We start from the raw sequence: 16,607 nt of genomic DNA, 5'->3' as shown, positions 1-16,607 counted from the left end.
AAAAAAATCCCCTTTTTGATTGTAAGTACTGTATTTATAAGGGGAAACGAATAATGATCTCTTGAAAGAGGCTTTAAGTACATGGAAGTCTATGCAAAAATCCACCTGGAAGGCAGGTGAAGGACTAGAATACATTTTCCACAAGAATCTGTGCCTCTGAAGTCAACTAAAGATACTCAGATTCAACCCTTTGCCACACGGCAGCTGGAAAAGACTGAAATAAGGGTTTTTTGAACTTCCAGAAAGGAGGCCTGGGAAATTGCAATGTTTCTTACACTTTTAAATGGTTTTGGAACAAAATAAATGATTAAACAATATTTCTTAACACCATCTACAACACATACATAATTATATGATATATTACGATATGCGCTACTGTTCAATAGTTTGGGGTTAGTAGATTTTTTTATTTTTATTCAGCAAGGATGCATTTAATTGTTCAAAGGTGACAGTAAAGACATTAATAATGTTACATAAAGATTTCTCAAATAAATGTTCTTTACACAGCACTCCTGTATTTTTTGTTTTTAACATTTGATTAACATCAAAAATCTTGATCAGCACATTAAATTTCTAAGAGATCATGTGACAATAAATTACATTTGAAAACATTTTAAAATAGAAAAAAAAATTTTTTTAATTGTAATAATATTTCACAATATAACAGTTTTTAATGTATTTTGATCAAATAAATGCAGCCTTGCTGAGCGTAAGAGACGTCAAAAACATTTAAACATTTCTACAGACCTCAAACTTTGAAACGGTGGTGGTGATGGCGCAGTGGATAAGACACATGCCTTTGGTGTGAGAGACCCGGGTTCGAATCCACTGTGAGACACCAATGTGTCCCTGAGCAAGACACTTAACCCCTAGTTGCTCCAGAGGCGTGCAACCTCTGACATATATAGCAATTGTAAGTCGCTTTGGATAAAAGCGTCAGCTAAATGAATAAATGTAATGTAAATGTATCATTCAAAATATACCGGAAATGCCAAATGTACAGTATAACATGAATCCAAACTAATGAAAAAAGCTCTAAAATCTGACAGAATGAGCCACATTTGAAACCGCTCTAAAACAGCCAAAATATGTAAACCAGCGGATCACATCAACTGAATTCTATATTAATGTTTGGCAAACTTAGACAGCCTACAGTTATAGTAGGCTACTATGCCAAATAATTATTTATTGTGTTTATTGTTAATAATTGATGTAATTATTTATTGAACAATGCCATCCCAATCATATTGCTGTTGCTGCCTTTTTATAAAAGCAATTAGTCAGTCGAGACCAAGCATTACAATGATTTTACCATGTCAGCACTTGACTCTTAAATGTGGTGAAATGACTGCAACACATGCCCTAAAGTGGCATATTGCTTTATTAAAGGCAATGTGAAATGGTAACCTATTTTACTTTCATAGTCTGATGCATTTCAGAATAAAACTGTGGAATTAAGCCAAACTCGAAAACTACAAGGGAGGCTGATGCAACGTTAAAAGCAAAGTTTTGCATGACATCATTTCTTTCTTTCACAGTCATTCACCAGAAAGGTGACATAAATCTTGCTTTCATACTGACAAATATGTAGTAATCTGCAGCCCATGGATTCCTAGATTTCAATCAAACAATGATTGTTTCGGCATTCCGAGATTATTTCTGTTTTCACTGCCATGCATGCTTTGTTCCTGGTGTATGCTTCTAATTGCGATGTGTCATGGGATAGAAATAGAGAGAGTGTGACAGTGTTCGAGAGGGAGAAAGGAGGAGAGAAAGCATGCCGAGCATTCATCCTGTTTTCCTCTTCTAGATCTCATGCCAGTGGCTGACATGTGGAAAGCAGACCGCCGTGTACAGAGGGAATGAGGTCACAGGAGTTTACGAGAACACGTACTGAAGTTAGAAAACTAAAAGGCTGTTCTGGAAACAGTCAAGGTGCCTCTCATCTGGGTGAGGTGTTAAAATGAATATGGGAAACTGATTTGGAGTCAGAATTAAGTCATATTACAAGAAAAACAGGGCACAAGATACCCTGCTGAGTTTACACTGGCATCAGTTCCTATGTGGGTCCTGGCTGGTGTATGCTGGTTAGTACTGGTTTGATGCAAGTCAAGATGCTCAATCCCATAACTTTGCCAACATGATCTTTTGTGGAAAAGCTGATTGAATATTGCCATAAAAAATAATGCTATAATTAAACAACAATGCTATATGATATATATATATATATATATATATATATATATATATATATATATATATATATATATATATATATATATATATATATATATCAAAATAAACAAAAAAGGATCAATTAAGTAATTATAATTTATTTAATTATAACTATTAAATATAATAACTATATTAATATAATATTATATTATGTCTTTTTGTATAATATGAGTAAACTGTTGAACTGTTTGTGTGCTTTTATAATATAATGTAATGTGATATAATATAATTTAATATAAGAATTAGGGCTGTCAATCAATTTAAAATAAACGAATTAATCACACATTTTTTGAATTAATCGCATATTAATATAATATTTACATTGTCATAAATTCACACTGAATCTCCAAATTAATGTAGAAACAATATAAAGATTGCGTATTTTTAATATGTGTTGACAAAGATCTGCTTCACAGACAACACACCAGTAATTAATTAACTTCTCTTTTGATTTTTAATGTGCTTGATAGCGTTTTCATACAGTCTAATGCTAGTCAAATGAAGCCAGAAAAAAATGGATGCTGCATAAATTTTTGTAATGCGTTAAACTGAAAAAATTCAAAATAAAATCACACAACATAATATATGACATTTGTGTAGAAGATTGTTTTTGTAAACGCTTTGCATTTCCAAGCATGAGCACAGACTAGAGCTTACAGGCATGACGACCTCTGTATGCATGTGAATGTACGTACATGTGTGTGTAATACTCACTGTTTGAGCCCATGGAGAGATCTTGACTCTGACCCAAGGCGGTGCTTTTGCTGGAGCTGTGTAGCGCCCAGCTGAGGTCAGAATCCGGGTCAAGGGTCCAACCACACAATCCTTGCTCAAAATCACACAGTCCTTTGTGAGACGGCAGGGCAGCGCTGGTAACTGACAGATAGAGTACGTCAATACATACGCATTAATATTCATCAACCCTGGCAAAACGTAGGATGGCTAACGGCACTTTAAACTAAAATGAGTTTTGACCTTTGACTTCAGCTGCATCAATGTGCAAAAATATAAAATATCACAACAACTCTGCCAAAGAAGCCACCGAAAATGCTGATAGTGTAATTTATGTTAAAGGGATATGAATATTTATTGAACAAAAACAAGTGGTATAAAGTGCTTACAGGTCACATGCACATATTTATGTTGTTCTGAAATGTACACAAGCACTTCTTAAGCAAAGTTTCCCTTGTGAAAATAGATTAGTGCATTATTGGTAGACTGATAAGTTTCCATTTCACATATGCATGCAACAACAACACAAATGTGGCTGATTTCTGGAGGTTTATGGTGTTTGCGAAAAGTCGTTTCTTGTATAAAAAAATTAATAAAAAATGCATACATTCTGTGCTTAGATCTGAACCAACCTGGACTGGGTTTCTGCATTGTGCTGGTTTCTACAGAGGAGGCTTGAGTTGGTTTAGATGTCTCTACAGCTGGTGTGGAGGTTTCTGCAGAGGAAACACATTATTAACAATCTTCTCTTAACCCAGACCAGAATGCATTTCCATTCAAACAAATCTCTTTTTCTTTCCATTTCAAATGAAAGTCCCTTTCATTTTAATTATGCAGCCAGCCATGTGTCAGATACTCATAAATTAAGTCATAAAGCTCCAATCTCTGAATTTATGCCAGCGCAGAGGTGAACATAAACTATGTGCACAGTATGCAATCCTGTGCAAAACTATAATTTTGTCCCCGTATAGCCTGCAGGTTTTTGCATCTGTCTTAAATGATGACATCAGACTGATGGATGGGCGTTGCTTTAGGGAGAAAACCCAGACAAGCCATGGGGTGTTGAAGGAAAACAACACATGTATACATACATGCATACTAATACACAGGACCTTCAATCCATTATCTGTAAAAAAAAAAAAAAAAATTCCTATTTAAAAAAAAAAAGTGCAAAAGATTAAATTTACTATGAACCGTAGGAACCAAAATGCCTCCGATATAATAAATGTGTGTGTGTGTGTGTGTGTATATACACATATACATATGTGCATATATACAGTATGTACATACCTTTTATGAATTCAAAATATTAATGTATACACCGATTCGGTGCACACATTCGATACACACACACACACACACACACATACATATATATATATACAGTATGTGTGTGTATACATGTATATATTAATTTAGTATAATATTTTTATATACTGTATTATAATGGTAAACAAAGAAAAAAATTAGATTAAGAGATATTTATGCAATGACATTTAAGAGAGTTGTGATTTTTCTTTCTTGCAAAAAAATATATTCAGATTTTCAGATTCAAACAAACAAAATCAAGTGAAAAGGTTTTAAGACTTAAATAAGTAGAGAAGTAGCAATCTAGCACACAAATCGAACGGTCACTCACAGTAGTTTCTGCAAAGGCAGCGAATCGGTGCATACATTAATATTTTGAATTCATAAAAGGTGAGCCACAGCTGGTGATATTTGTCACTGTAATGCCATGGCCTTTTCTGAAGCAATTAGCCAGCTAATACCACTTCCTCTGCCCTATCGCTAACTGCCTCCCTCGCTAAACCATCTTCTTTCCCTCAATCATTCTTTTATATGCCTCCGCACCTGCAGCCTCTGTCCATTTGTTTTTCTTTGTCTTCTGATTCAATTAGTGCAGCGATGACGAATAAATATCATCACCTGTATGGGACTACACTCATGCCCATGTACACACGTGTGCAAACACTCTCCACGCCTTGAAGATGCTCTGTCAGTGTTTAAAGGTCGCTGTGTGTCACGGTGTAATGATTTTGACCTTTCAGAGATGTGACAGTTGTGTCAGCACAACAGACAAGACAAATATAGGGAACGCTGTCACAAACCGCTGTACTTCTACCGTCACACTACAAGGCTGTTCTAAAAGGTAGGAAGCATAATTGTGCATCCTTCTAAGTCAACGACAGCTTTGCGTGTAGATTTCACTGCAAAAGTGTGATGTGCATGGCAGTTATGTTTTTGTATTATTTAAATACTATTATATAAATATATATTATATACTATTATAGTATGTATTAATCATTTAAAGTATTTTTTCCTAATTTTAAAGTTTTTGTCTTTTTAAAATATTTCTATTTATTTATATACATTTGTTATGAGTGTGTGTGTGTGTGTGTGCGTGCGTGCATGCGTGCGCGCGAGCATAATATATATATACAAACTAATATATATATATATACAAACTAATATATTAAGTTTAAGTTTAAATCATCTTTATTTCAATTACCAAAAATAATTTTCAATATTTTTCAGAAATTAAGGATAACAACACTATTGTATGGACTTTTTTTCATATTTTTTTAATTATATGACAGAATCGTATTTGTGTGTGTGTGTGTGTGTGTGCTTGTGTATATGTGTGTGTATATATAATAGCAAATCCATTGCATGAATTAACTGTTAAATTTAGTAGCCATTCTCAAATTTCAATAATTCAAATTTTAATAACTTTTTTAAACACGGTAAGAAAAAAAACAGGTGCTTTGTTTAATTTTCTGCCAGGACATCATCCTCTAAATTACGGTGATTTTGCTTAACTCAACATAACAGGATGCAATGTGAAATTAAAAATATGGATAACACCTGTAAAAAAACAATACAGAAAAATCCTTCATATTAACAGTACATTGGGCCCTATTTTATAGTCATTTCCTAGAGTGAAGGTTATTGCGTTTTCAAAATAGCTGTGTATGTTATCCGTCTCTTTAAAGCATACGTGTAACCGTACGCCTAACCTCAGGCTGCAGTTGCCTTAATGTGATTAAGACTAGCGGGAAGATCATTGCCTCCAGTGTGTGTCTGTGTGTGTGTGTGTGTGTGTGTGTGTGTGTGTGCATGTCTGAGTGCGTTGGAAGTAATGTGAAGTAAGGCAAAGAAATGAAAGCATATTATTGATAGCTGTAATCTGTCTTCCATCCATTCCATTCTGCTCCCCCTTTCTCAGCTCATATCCCATTATTCTCTTCTCTCTCCTTTCTCTCTTGTCCTGTCATTTCTGCTTTCATCATAATCTCACCCTTTCTACAGGAAAGCTGTCACATCGTTCTCCAAAGACCCTGATTCAGCAAAAAATTATAAATCAATAATAAAAAATAGATATATAAATAAATAAATAAATAACAGAACCTCAATTATGCATAAAGCTTTCCTGCATATTTCAGCCTGCCAATCACAGCTTGGCAAGGCAGCAGAGCGCAATAGTGCATGCTGGGAAAATAAATAACTGCCTTTGGGGCTCCATAAGATTCATTTACCTCAGATTCATGCAGTGTACTATATATTATATACATTTGATCGCTTCATGATGACCAAAGCATGTAAAACCAGAGGAACTGAAAATATGCTCATATGACGACATGGCTGAGATCAAAGATTATATCATCAATTAATTATCGGATACTATTTCGACAAACACAAGAATTAAAAATTCATTTTTTGAAGAATCAAGCAACCACACAGAACACTAGAAGTCACTGGGAGATTAAATCATGTACATACTAAGTAACACAGTGTGGGCAGGTATATGTTTGCATACACAACAACAGCTGTTCCGTGGGAAGAACATGTATAACATATGAGTTTGTGTGTGTGGGAGAGAGAACATCGGAAAAAGTGTAATATGGTCTCTGATGAGAAGCAGAAAGAGCAGGAGAAGTGAGAAGAACAGGACCAAAAGAAAAACATTTACACACTCCCTGAAAACAAATGGTGGGAAAGAGAGAAAGAAACTGACTAGAAAGCAAGAAAGTTCAAACAACAGAATGGAATTGAGAGACAGGTTGTGCTTCTTAAAGGAATAGTTCACCAAAAATAGTATTTCTGTACTCATGTATTCACCTTCATATAAAAAACAAAATAGACCTGAACTGAATGAATTTCCATATCTCACAATCTACACTGGAAAAACACTTTTTTTTTCAAAAATCAATTTTAGAGTAGAAATTTCTGTTTGCATCAATTCAATATGAGATCTGTCCTTACTATGGTCTATATAAATAAAGTAAATAAATAAATATATGTGACCCTGGACAACAAAACCAGTCTTAAGTCTCTGGGGTATATTTGTAGCAATAGCCAAAAATACATTGTATGGGTCAAAATGATCCATTTTTCTTTTATGCCAAAAATCATTAAGATATTGAGTAAAGATCATGTTCCATGAATATATTTTGTAAATTTCCTACCTTAAATATATTAAAACTTCATTTTAATTAGTAATATGCATTGCTAAGGACTTAATTTGGACAACTTTAAAGGCGATTTTCTCAATATTCTGATTTTTATGCACCCTCAGATTCAGATTTTCAAATAGTTGTATCTCCAAATATTGTCCTATCCTAACAAACCATACATCAATGGAAAGCTTATTTATTCAGCTTTCAGATGATGTATAAATCTCAATTTCCAAAAATTGACCCTTATGACTGGTTTTGTGGTACAGGGTCACATATATGAAGGTCTGTAGAACTATATATGTATATAGTATATACATGTTGAAGGTCTCTAGAACTTTGAGCATTTGGTTTTTGCACCTAAAATTGGAGCATACTGTACATTTGCATATACACACACACACACTCAATCAGATGTATCTCCAGCAGCTCTATGATCAATTATACAACAGAGAGGATAATTGGCACAGAGGGTAGCCATCTGATTGTAGTAGTGCTGCGTGAGTGTGTAAGTGTGGCTTTCATGTTTATATTGTAGACATGGGAATGTATTCATCCAGGTTGATGCTCTAGTAAGACTGGTCAGATTGAGACAAACAATCATAATTGATTATTAATAATAAATATGCAGTTGCTCCAACATTAAACAAAAATGTATTTAATTTCTCATTAGTAGCTTCTAGAAAGTAACGTGATTAAACGGTAATCTACTCTTGCACATGTTTCCTCATAAGTTTTCAGAAGAGATCACACACACCCAACTGAGACGTCAAACTAAAGCCATACAAAATTCATCCAGCCTCCAAAAATTTTTAATGGTTGTTTTCTCCTATTCACTTCACTTAGAGACAATCCCTGTTTCCATGTTTCTATTTTCTCTTCACATCAGTCTATCCATTTTCTATTACTTCTCTCCACCAAAAATGAAAAAAATTAATAAATAAAACATTGTACAAGCTGCAATAGCTTTCAGCTGACGGTGCGCTTCTGGGCAGCTGCTCGGTGTCAGTTGTAGAGACAGAGAATAAATTTCACCCTACAACTGGAACTGCCCAATCATCACCAAGTAATTTAGCTCATGATCTCACGATAGTGGTGTATTTGAGAGCCGTGTCCTACCTGGCAGGTTACAGCCCAGGACTTCCATTCTCATTCCGATCCCTGCCGGAGACCAGCGCTCTGGATAGATGCGGATAAACTGTGCAGCCAGTTCCTCAAAACGCCTCAGCTCTGGGGTGTCATAGTGTGTGTTCCCCTCAAAAAGCTACAGAAAAAAGAAGATGTTTTACACACACACACACTGAATGTAATAATCTGAACAGGTATCACAGGTGTGCTTAACCTGCTAGTAAAATAATTAGAATAGCATGTTTAGTTGGGAACTCTTGGTTGATTCCCTACTGGAATATCCTAGAACATGTTTTTTAGCAGATCATTTATGATGATTCATTGATCCAAGCTGGTCTAGACGATTAATCGATTGGATTTCCATCTAATGGACTTTTTGACCTTGTAGACCATCTTAATCAAGGACTGGTAGCAACAAACCGGAATGTCAACCATATTGGGGAAGATGTTTAGAGCTGTCCTTAGAACAGTAACAAACCACTTAGACTATCATTCACAACTTTGGGGTTGGTAAAATTTCTAATTGTTGGAAATAAGTCTCTTATGCTCACCAGTGATGCATTTATTTAATGAAAAACATAGCAAAAAAGAGCTATATTGTGAAATATTATTACAATTTCATAAAACTGCTTTCCTGTGGTAGCAAAGCTGAATTTTCAGCATAATAACTCCAGTCTACAGTGTCACATGATCCTTCAGAAATCATTCGTCTAATTTGTTGCTCAATAAACATTTCTTATTATTATCAATGTTCAAAACAGTTGTGCTACTTAATCATTTTATAGAATCTGTGATACTTTTCACAATTCTTAGATGAATAGAAAGTTCAAAACAACAGAAATATTTAGTGACATTATAAATATCTCTACTGTCACTTTTGAGCAATTTAATGCATCCTTGCTGAAAAAAAGTATTATTTAAAATAACTTAAAGAGTTTACCCCAAACCTTTGAATGGTAGTGTATGTTTATAAAATAAACATTCTGCATATGTTTATATTATTCTCTGGGCAAATTAAATACCTTGGGCATGCTAGTCTTGCTATCCATTACAAAGTTCCAGTCTTTCCCATTCAGGCTGTGTGCTAGACGGTACTTCCGAACGAAAGCCCGGTTCTCTGAGCTGGTTCCTCCTTCCCCGCTCCGTGCTCCTTGGGTTATCACTCCTCGCACTGTCTTGGGTGTCCCGAGGTCCACTTGGAGCCATTCTTCTCCAGCTATAGGCTGCGCAGGGCCAGGAAACCAACCTGATCTGCTGGCCACCAGGCGTGCTGCTCCAGGAGCCCAGTGAAGGTCCCTCACTGAGGAGGCTGAGATCTGGGAATCAGGGAGGAGTCCAGACAGCATTCCCTGGAGCTCCGAACAAGGAGCATCTGAGAGAAAAGAGAATGAGAGAGAAGTACACACTTACTTCAGCCTTCAAATGATTAAATGGTCATGTAGCAGACACTGTTATGCAAAGTGTCTCACAGTATACATAATACAGTTAGCAAGGTCCAAAAAAAAGGGTTCCAAAAATAAATAAATACATAAAAACTGCATGAATGTGCACAAACATATATTTGAGATCTTCAACCGAGGGGATTTTCAGTTTTTTTTTTTTTTTTTTAAACAGACAAGAGTTATATAAAGACTTCATAAAGATACATTGTATGTTAAGATGAAAACAAACCATGCAACTATAAACACCTGTAATTTGGCAGCCATAAAGCTCAAAGCGTAGTGCAATGCCATTATTCCATGTCTGTGGTCGAATACGAACAAACCGGGCCAGAACGGGCTGAGGAATACGATTCAAAACCACCTCAGATGGGTCAGTGTTGGCATGGAAAGTCTGCAAAAGAGAGAAAACAGCACTGATTACACTTGTTGCGAAGCAAGAAATCTATTTACTGATGTTTTTGTTTGTTTTTGTTTTTTAAAGGAGCGGACTTTTCCACACTAGAAAGACTTTCTTCCCCGATTTAGATTTAGTTCCAAGCCATATCCAGCAATTAGAACACCCTAGCAATGTCTTAGAGTCACCCTGCTTCAGTAAATGGAATTTTCTCTTTGCTGTTATCTTTTTCCCCAAATACAGCCCTTAAAACATGTTACAAATTAAAGGTGGGAACATTATAAACTGCTGCAATAAAACACTCTGATCCACATAATTCAGAACCACAAGAGATCATAATTATTTTACAAGATTACAAGAAGATATGAGCTATCAAAGCTAGAGAGACTGCATAGATACATTTAAAGAAGTAAACATTTCTAAAGCTAATGAAAGTAACTGCACAACTGTCACAAGGATAGTCCAATAAACAAGAAGTTAATATTGAGTAACTTGCATTTTTGACACAATATTGAAAGTCACTTAGTCTGTTTTTGTCCCGCCAATGAAAATACCTCCAAACAAAGCAGTCATCATGCGTCTGGTGTTTCTGAATGAATCAGTGATTCAGATGATTCAGTGACTCGCTCGAATACAGTCACTTCAATGACTCTATGCATGTTTGTTTCCTGAATGTTTTTGGATCAGTGACTTATTCTCACTCATTATTAGGTTCTTTTGAATGAAATTATTCAAAGACCCATTCTTAGGGTCTCAGCACTTGATTGAGTCCTGAATGAATCAGTGTTCCAGAAAGAATTGGTTGAATGACTTCATAAAGCTATCTGGATTCATGAAGCTAGTGACTTGAAAAGGGGACCGCATTTTTAAGACCAGTCGCCTGTTTTCTTCATGAACTAATGACTGTTTTAAACAAAAGGTTTAGTAAATAATTGAATGGCTCACTCATAAAGAATCCTTGTTTTGTTGCTGAACAAACAGTCATTTGAACTAATTGCATGAGCGCAATTAAAGAAAAGTCACTTTGAATTGGTTGAATGAATGATTCAATGACGCAAATGTGCTCTGTTCATGAATGATTTGCTGTAAATGATTTAACGGCTCATTTATAAAGGGAGACACTTTGTCGCCACCTACTGGCGCATTGATGTATACATAGGGCTTAAAAACAAATGCACATGAGATTGTATCTAATGACTGTTAAAACGGTTGAAAACACATGACCTTGCGCACACACACACACATATCCGCATTCTTCCATCCATGTGGGAGGTTGAACGCTGGATGTGTCTTAGCCAACCGAAAACATTCCTCACCTGAGATCAAGTGTAACAGAGGCCAAGATGGGCTGTAAAGGAACAGACACACAAGTATCCTGGCTTACTTACAAAGCTGCGACTATGACCAACACCAGTGAGGCAGTGAAACGGCTGATTAAGTCAAGTGGCACTAGAAAAAAGTAGTGGATTAGACGAAGACAAACAAAGAGTCTATTGAGCTTGTTTTCACCACCGTTAAATTTTCCCCCATTCCTTTTATCCTCAAGGCCTAAACCTCATTCATCCCCATTGTTCGCCTCATCTTCTCCATCCAGTGGCCACAAGTCACGTCCCATTGAGAGTTACGGGCTCTGGGCAGAGCAATCCATATGGAAGCATCCCTTTTCTGTGCTATACGCTCAAGGCTACAAATGCTCTATCAACTCTGTACGAGAGTGTATATGTGTGTGTGTATGTGTGTGTATTCCCAGTAGGGGATTTCGGCACACTCACAAAGGACCATACTCATAATGCTTCAATGATGCAGTGACGGAAGGGTGGAGAGGAGGGGGAAGGTTTTCTCGAACCCCTTTTTTTTTTAAATGCTGATCTCGAATGTGTTGTGGCTGCTGAAGCCAGACAGACAGTTGACTAGACGGATGACCTCTTTCCAGACGCTGCAATAGGACGCAGTCAGCCGTCCAGCTCTGTGGCAAAACATTGTGGCAGCTCCGCAGAGTTCACGGATAATGATGGAAGAGTAGACAGAGGTTAAACAAAAGAGACGGAGAGGAGGAGAACAGGATCTGAGAGATGATAACATAGACCAATCAACAAGACTGAAAAAGCATGGGGGGAAATATCAGAAATACCAGATGAATTGGAAAAATATGAGAAAGTAGGACTGGCCCTCAGTCAGAGTAAATGGCATATTTAATTTGACAGGAATGAACCCGAAGCTGAGCGGGATGGAAGTAGAGTCCATTCAGTGCAACTCATTGATTTCTGTGTAACCACGCTGAAACAAAAACTGGTGTAGGATTTAGTTTGAAACAATTTTCACTAAGAAATTGCTAATACATTACATAAATAATTTAAAAAAATACATGGAATTTTGTGGTAAAAAGACTAAAATAGTATTTTCAATTTATTTTTATATTTTTATACAAAATCTGGTTTTATTTACAACTTTGAAAAATCACAGTGCATTCTTGCATAAATATACACAATGTTTTTTAGAAACTAATTTCAGAGTAAATTATTTGTATTTGAAAATCATTCATAAAATAATCTTTTTAACATCTGTACGTTTGCATGTCCAATTTAATTTTTAATGGCTTGTAAACAAATAATTACATTTACATAACACATCTACGTGAAAAATGAATAAAATCATATTTTTTTTTACATTATGTGTAATTTCTGTGCATATAATTTGTAAAAAAAAAAAATTACACAAAACAATTAGAGCAAATTTACACAAAAATTTAATTCTTCTGCTATTTATTTCAATTACGCTTAAAAACATTCTTACTTTAATTTACATAAATTCATTTGAAAATTATCCATAAAACCATTTGTATGTAAAATTCTGTGAAAAATGTTATGTTTCAAGAATGAAGCACTTATTTTTATGTAGTTAGGTATCTTTCTCTTATTAAAATAATGCAGTTGCACACATTTTCCTTGCCAAAAATAAATAAATGAATAAAAATAAAACAAAAAAATGGGTTGTAAAAATTAAAAACGATCTAACCTCAAAAAAGATTGACAAAATGAACTGTATTTCCATTCTTACAAGCCTTGTTCTTTTCACATCAAATGGCATCTACTAAAGACTATTAAACACAAAAGAATTAGGTGTAGATCAAACACAAGGAAAATAAATATGGTACAGTTTAAGAGCAGTCAAGGAAGGTCAGAGGTCGAATTGCTTATGGTTAATGCATTCAGGTTTTCTTTACCTGCAGAGATCAAAGATTCCATCAGTATTTCAACTGCGATCTTTGACCCCTGTCAATAAGTCTAGTTACACAGTTCAAAGGTTAATTAAGATTATAAAGAGGTCTGAGCCACAAGTGACGTCTGACCAAGTCAACTTGAATAATGACCTTTTCCTGTACAATCAATCGAAGACTATTTTTCTTACTTGCTAATGGGAGATAATTGCTTTAGAACTGGCCTTTAGCAATGGCTCAAAACTTTCTTTCTAGAGTAAGTTGTTGTATTTTTGCTGTGAAAAGGTTGTGCAATTTGGTGCACTAAAAGATGAGTGCTAAATCTTTTGAAAAGCCTAAAGACGTGCTTCATATTGAAATGACCAAATTTTAAATAACCTATAGATTTATAAGCTCTTTAAGCTATTCGGTGTTGTAAACAAGACCAAAATCTGCATGACAACAAGAGAGTTAGAGGCGAGGAGGCGACCCATGACGGAATGGTCCCGCCCATCCAGCTGAAGTAGAGCACTAGCTAGGGTAACTAAATAATTAAACCTGCCATGTTGTGTGCCTACGAGTGACAGATCATGAAATTATAAAGACGCTTTCCACAGTCCCTCCAACGCTAGGAGGTGAAACCCTTCGTGGGTCCGTCTCCACCCCTGGGTCGGTCAGAACAGACATCCTACAGACTGCTAGGGGACAAAAGGTCTTGAGGTGTTTAAGTATTGATGAAAGTCGTGAAAGAGCATGTCTAGCAAAAGACATGAGCAGAGAAGCTAAGTTGAGAAAACAGTAAACGAGTCTTTTTCTATAAAATTCCCTTCTTTTAAAGACTAGATATCTGAATGGGAACAAAAGTTTTCAGAGTAAATGCCAAATGTAGATTAGAATTATTATGACATGAAAAAAATAATTACGAAATTACGAAAGTAAATTAAAACCTATAATAATGTTTATTAACATTCATGTATATTAACTCTCTATTTCTTTTTTGTTCAATGCCTTTAACCTATAATATTTACATAGAGTGCCTGATCATTTAAATAAATATATAAAAAATGTCTTCATATAATTAATCATATATTTATTGTTAAATAAATAAAATATATGAAAAAGAATCATCTAAATAAATTAATTAATAAATAATATGCTTGTGTACTACTTTAAGCCCTCTCCAGTCCACATAATCAAGTAAATTTAATAGAAATAATGATAAATTGAATGTCAAATAATGTAGTACAAACTAAATAAATAAAAAGGTCCAATAGCCTTTGTTTTGCCTCAACTGATTTCTTAACTGGATCAACCAGCTACACCAGAAACAATATGCTAGAAATCCAGCTAAACCAGCACTAATCAGGAAAAACCAAAATGGGAAATCATCGAGATGAATTCATAAATTCATGCTTTTCAGCTGTCTTTCCTCAAATCAAATCTTTTTTTATTTTTTTCTCTGTCCACCAGTTTTCCCTCACTCATCTCTAGATGAAGATGTTGACAGACGAAGCTGGTTCCGGTCGGTGGCTCACCAGCCTTAAGCAACGTCTTGAAGAGAAGGAAAACAGACAATGTGTGTGAGAGAGAGACGGTGAATGAACACTGAAGTGTTCACTACTCAACAATACTTGCGCCCCTCCAGTGATCTTTCTCTCAATTGGGGAAAGAAATGACAACACCCCCCTTAATTCCAATTTCTTTTTGCCTTTCTCATTTTCCATCTTCCTGCATCTTTGTGTCTCTCCTCCCATCACTTTTAACTCTCCCAATCGTCACTTTTCTGTCAAGTGCAGCAAACACAAAGGCTAAATGCTTTATATGCTATATTCATCATGTATCAAGTGAGTGTGTGACAGATTTATTACTTGCTGTCCACGAGGGATTTATAGGAATTTCAATAATAACCAGGGCATGTTGCAATTTTTCACACTTGTGGGACCTTTGTACCATTTTGTGACTGTATATATGTATATGAATGTGGTATCAAATATTCATGATATATTTGCAATGAGTTTACCATATATGTAAAATTAAGCAACAAAGTGAATATTGTGAATAATTGTGCTTGCTCTGTGACTGGCAAGCACAAGAATTGATCTTTCCCTATATGTTCAAAATGATTAAGAATAATACGATTCAGTTTACAAACTAGTTTAACAATTGACATCCCAAACTCTATAATAAAAGTGGTTTGAACCAGGATTACGCCAAGAGCGTTAATCCCAGTCACGTCTGCAGGTCAGTATTACTTTCATGAGCCCAAACAGGAGACTAATCTTTTAATCAAAAGCAGATCCACTAAAAGACGAGTAAAAGGTTAATCCTAGCGCTTTTATTACACGTTGTCCCTCGGCGTAACGTAGAGTTAAAATACATAAGCATCTTTCCGAGGCTGATTAAACTGTGGCCAGCATGGTTACAGTGGGATTAGTTGTCACGAAATGAGAAAGACGATCTTTCAAGCGACAGCGTCAAAACAAATAGAGATTAGGATGTCATTGGGCAGGTGGGGCAAATGAAGCAATGGCGGTTGATTGATGCTTTAATTACTAGCCGTGCTAATGCTAGCCAAACAAAAGCGTTTCTGTCTGGTTTGCTCAGTTGTGAACTCATCATAATTTGACTTTGCCGCAGTAATCTTCACAACCCAAATGCTGTATATCCCTCTTAAATGCTTTTTTGATGGAGTTACTGAGGGTTGTCCAAAGCTCTGTGATTGAATTTTGAAAATTCATAGCCTTCCTCAAAACTAAATTCATAATAATCTTGATAGGATCAGTCTCAATTTATCTAGAAAGGGGAAATGATTTGAAACGCAGTCTTCGAATGGGTCAAATCACTGAATTCCAGTAATGTACGAACACGTATGAGCATATCCCACGCTGGTCCAGGTGTGACCGGTCACACAGGTGTGTTTACGGCAGGTAGCTCACAGGCATCAGGAACGGCCAGCGAGATAAGGGTGCAAAAAGGGCCTCATTGTTCTCCACCTCCAGATAACCATCTCCCAACCTGTTCCCATG

At 35.6% G+C, this 16,607-nt stretch overlaps 1 protein-coding gene across 2 annotated transcripts in view; it reads right to left on the bottom strand.

Annotated features, from left to right (window-relative positions):
- Nucleotides 1-16,607, bottom strand: part of LOC306873885 (neuropilin-2-like) — a 74,003-nt gene that overhangs the window by 17,706 nt on the left and 39,690 nt on the right. For both annotated transcript variants that reach the window (XM_079423413.1, XM_079423414.1), the window contains exons 8-12: nt 10,238-10,382; nt 9,572-9,921; nt 8,541-8,685; nt 3,600-3,683; nt 2,950-3,111 (exon numbers count right to left, since the gene is read on the bottom strand). In XM_079423413.1, the coding sequence (XP_079279539.1) occupies nt 2,950-3,111; nt 3,600-3,683; nt 8,541-8,685; nt 9,572-9,921; nt 10,238-10,382 (886 nt within the window). The remainder of the gene's footprint in view (nt 1-2,949; nt 3,112-3,599; nt 3,684-8,540; nt 8,686-9,571; nt 9,922-10,237; nt 10,383-16,607) is intronic.

Source organism: Barbus barbus (assembly GCF_936440315.1).
Source record: "Barbus barbus genome assembly, chromosome: 8".
NCBI classification, from domain to species: domain Eukaryota; kingdom Metazoa; phylum Chordata; class Actinopteri; order Cypriniformes; family Cyprinidae; genus Barbus; species Barbus barbus.
Note: the sequence above shows the minus strand (reverse complement) of the source record. Positions and strands in the feature narration are given on the sequence as shown.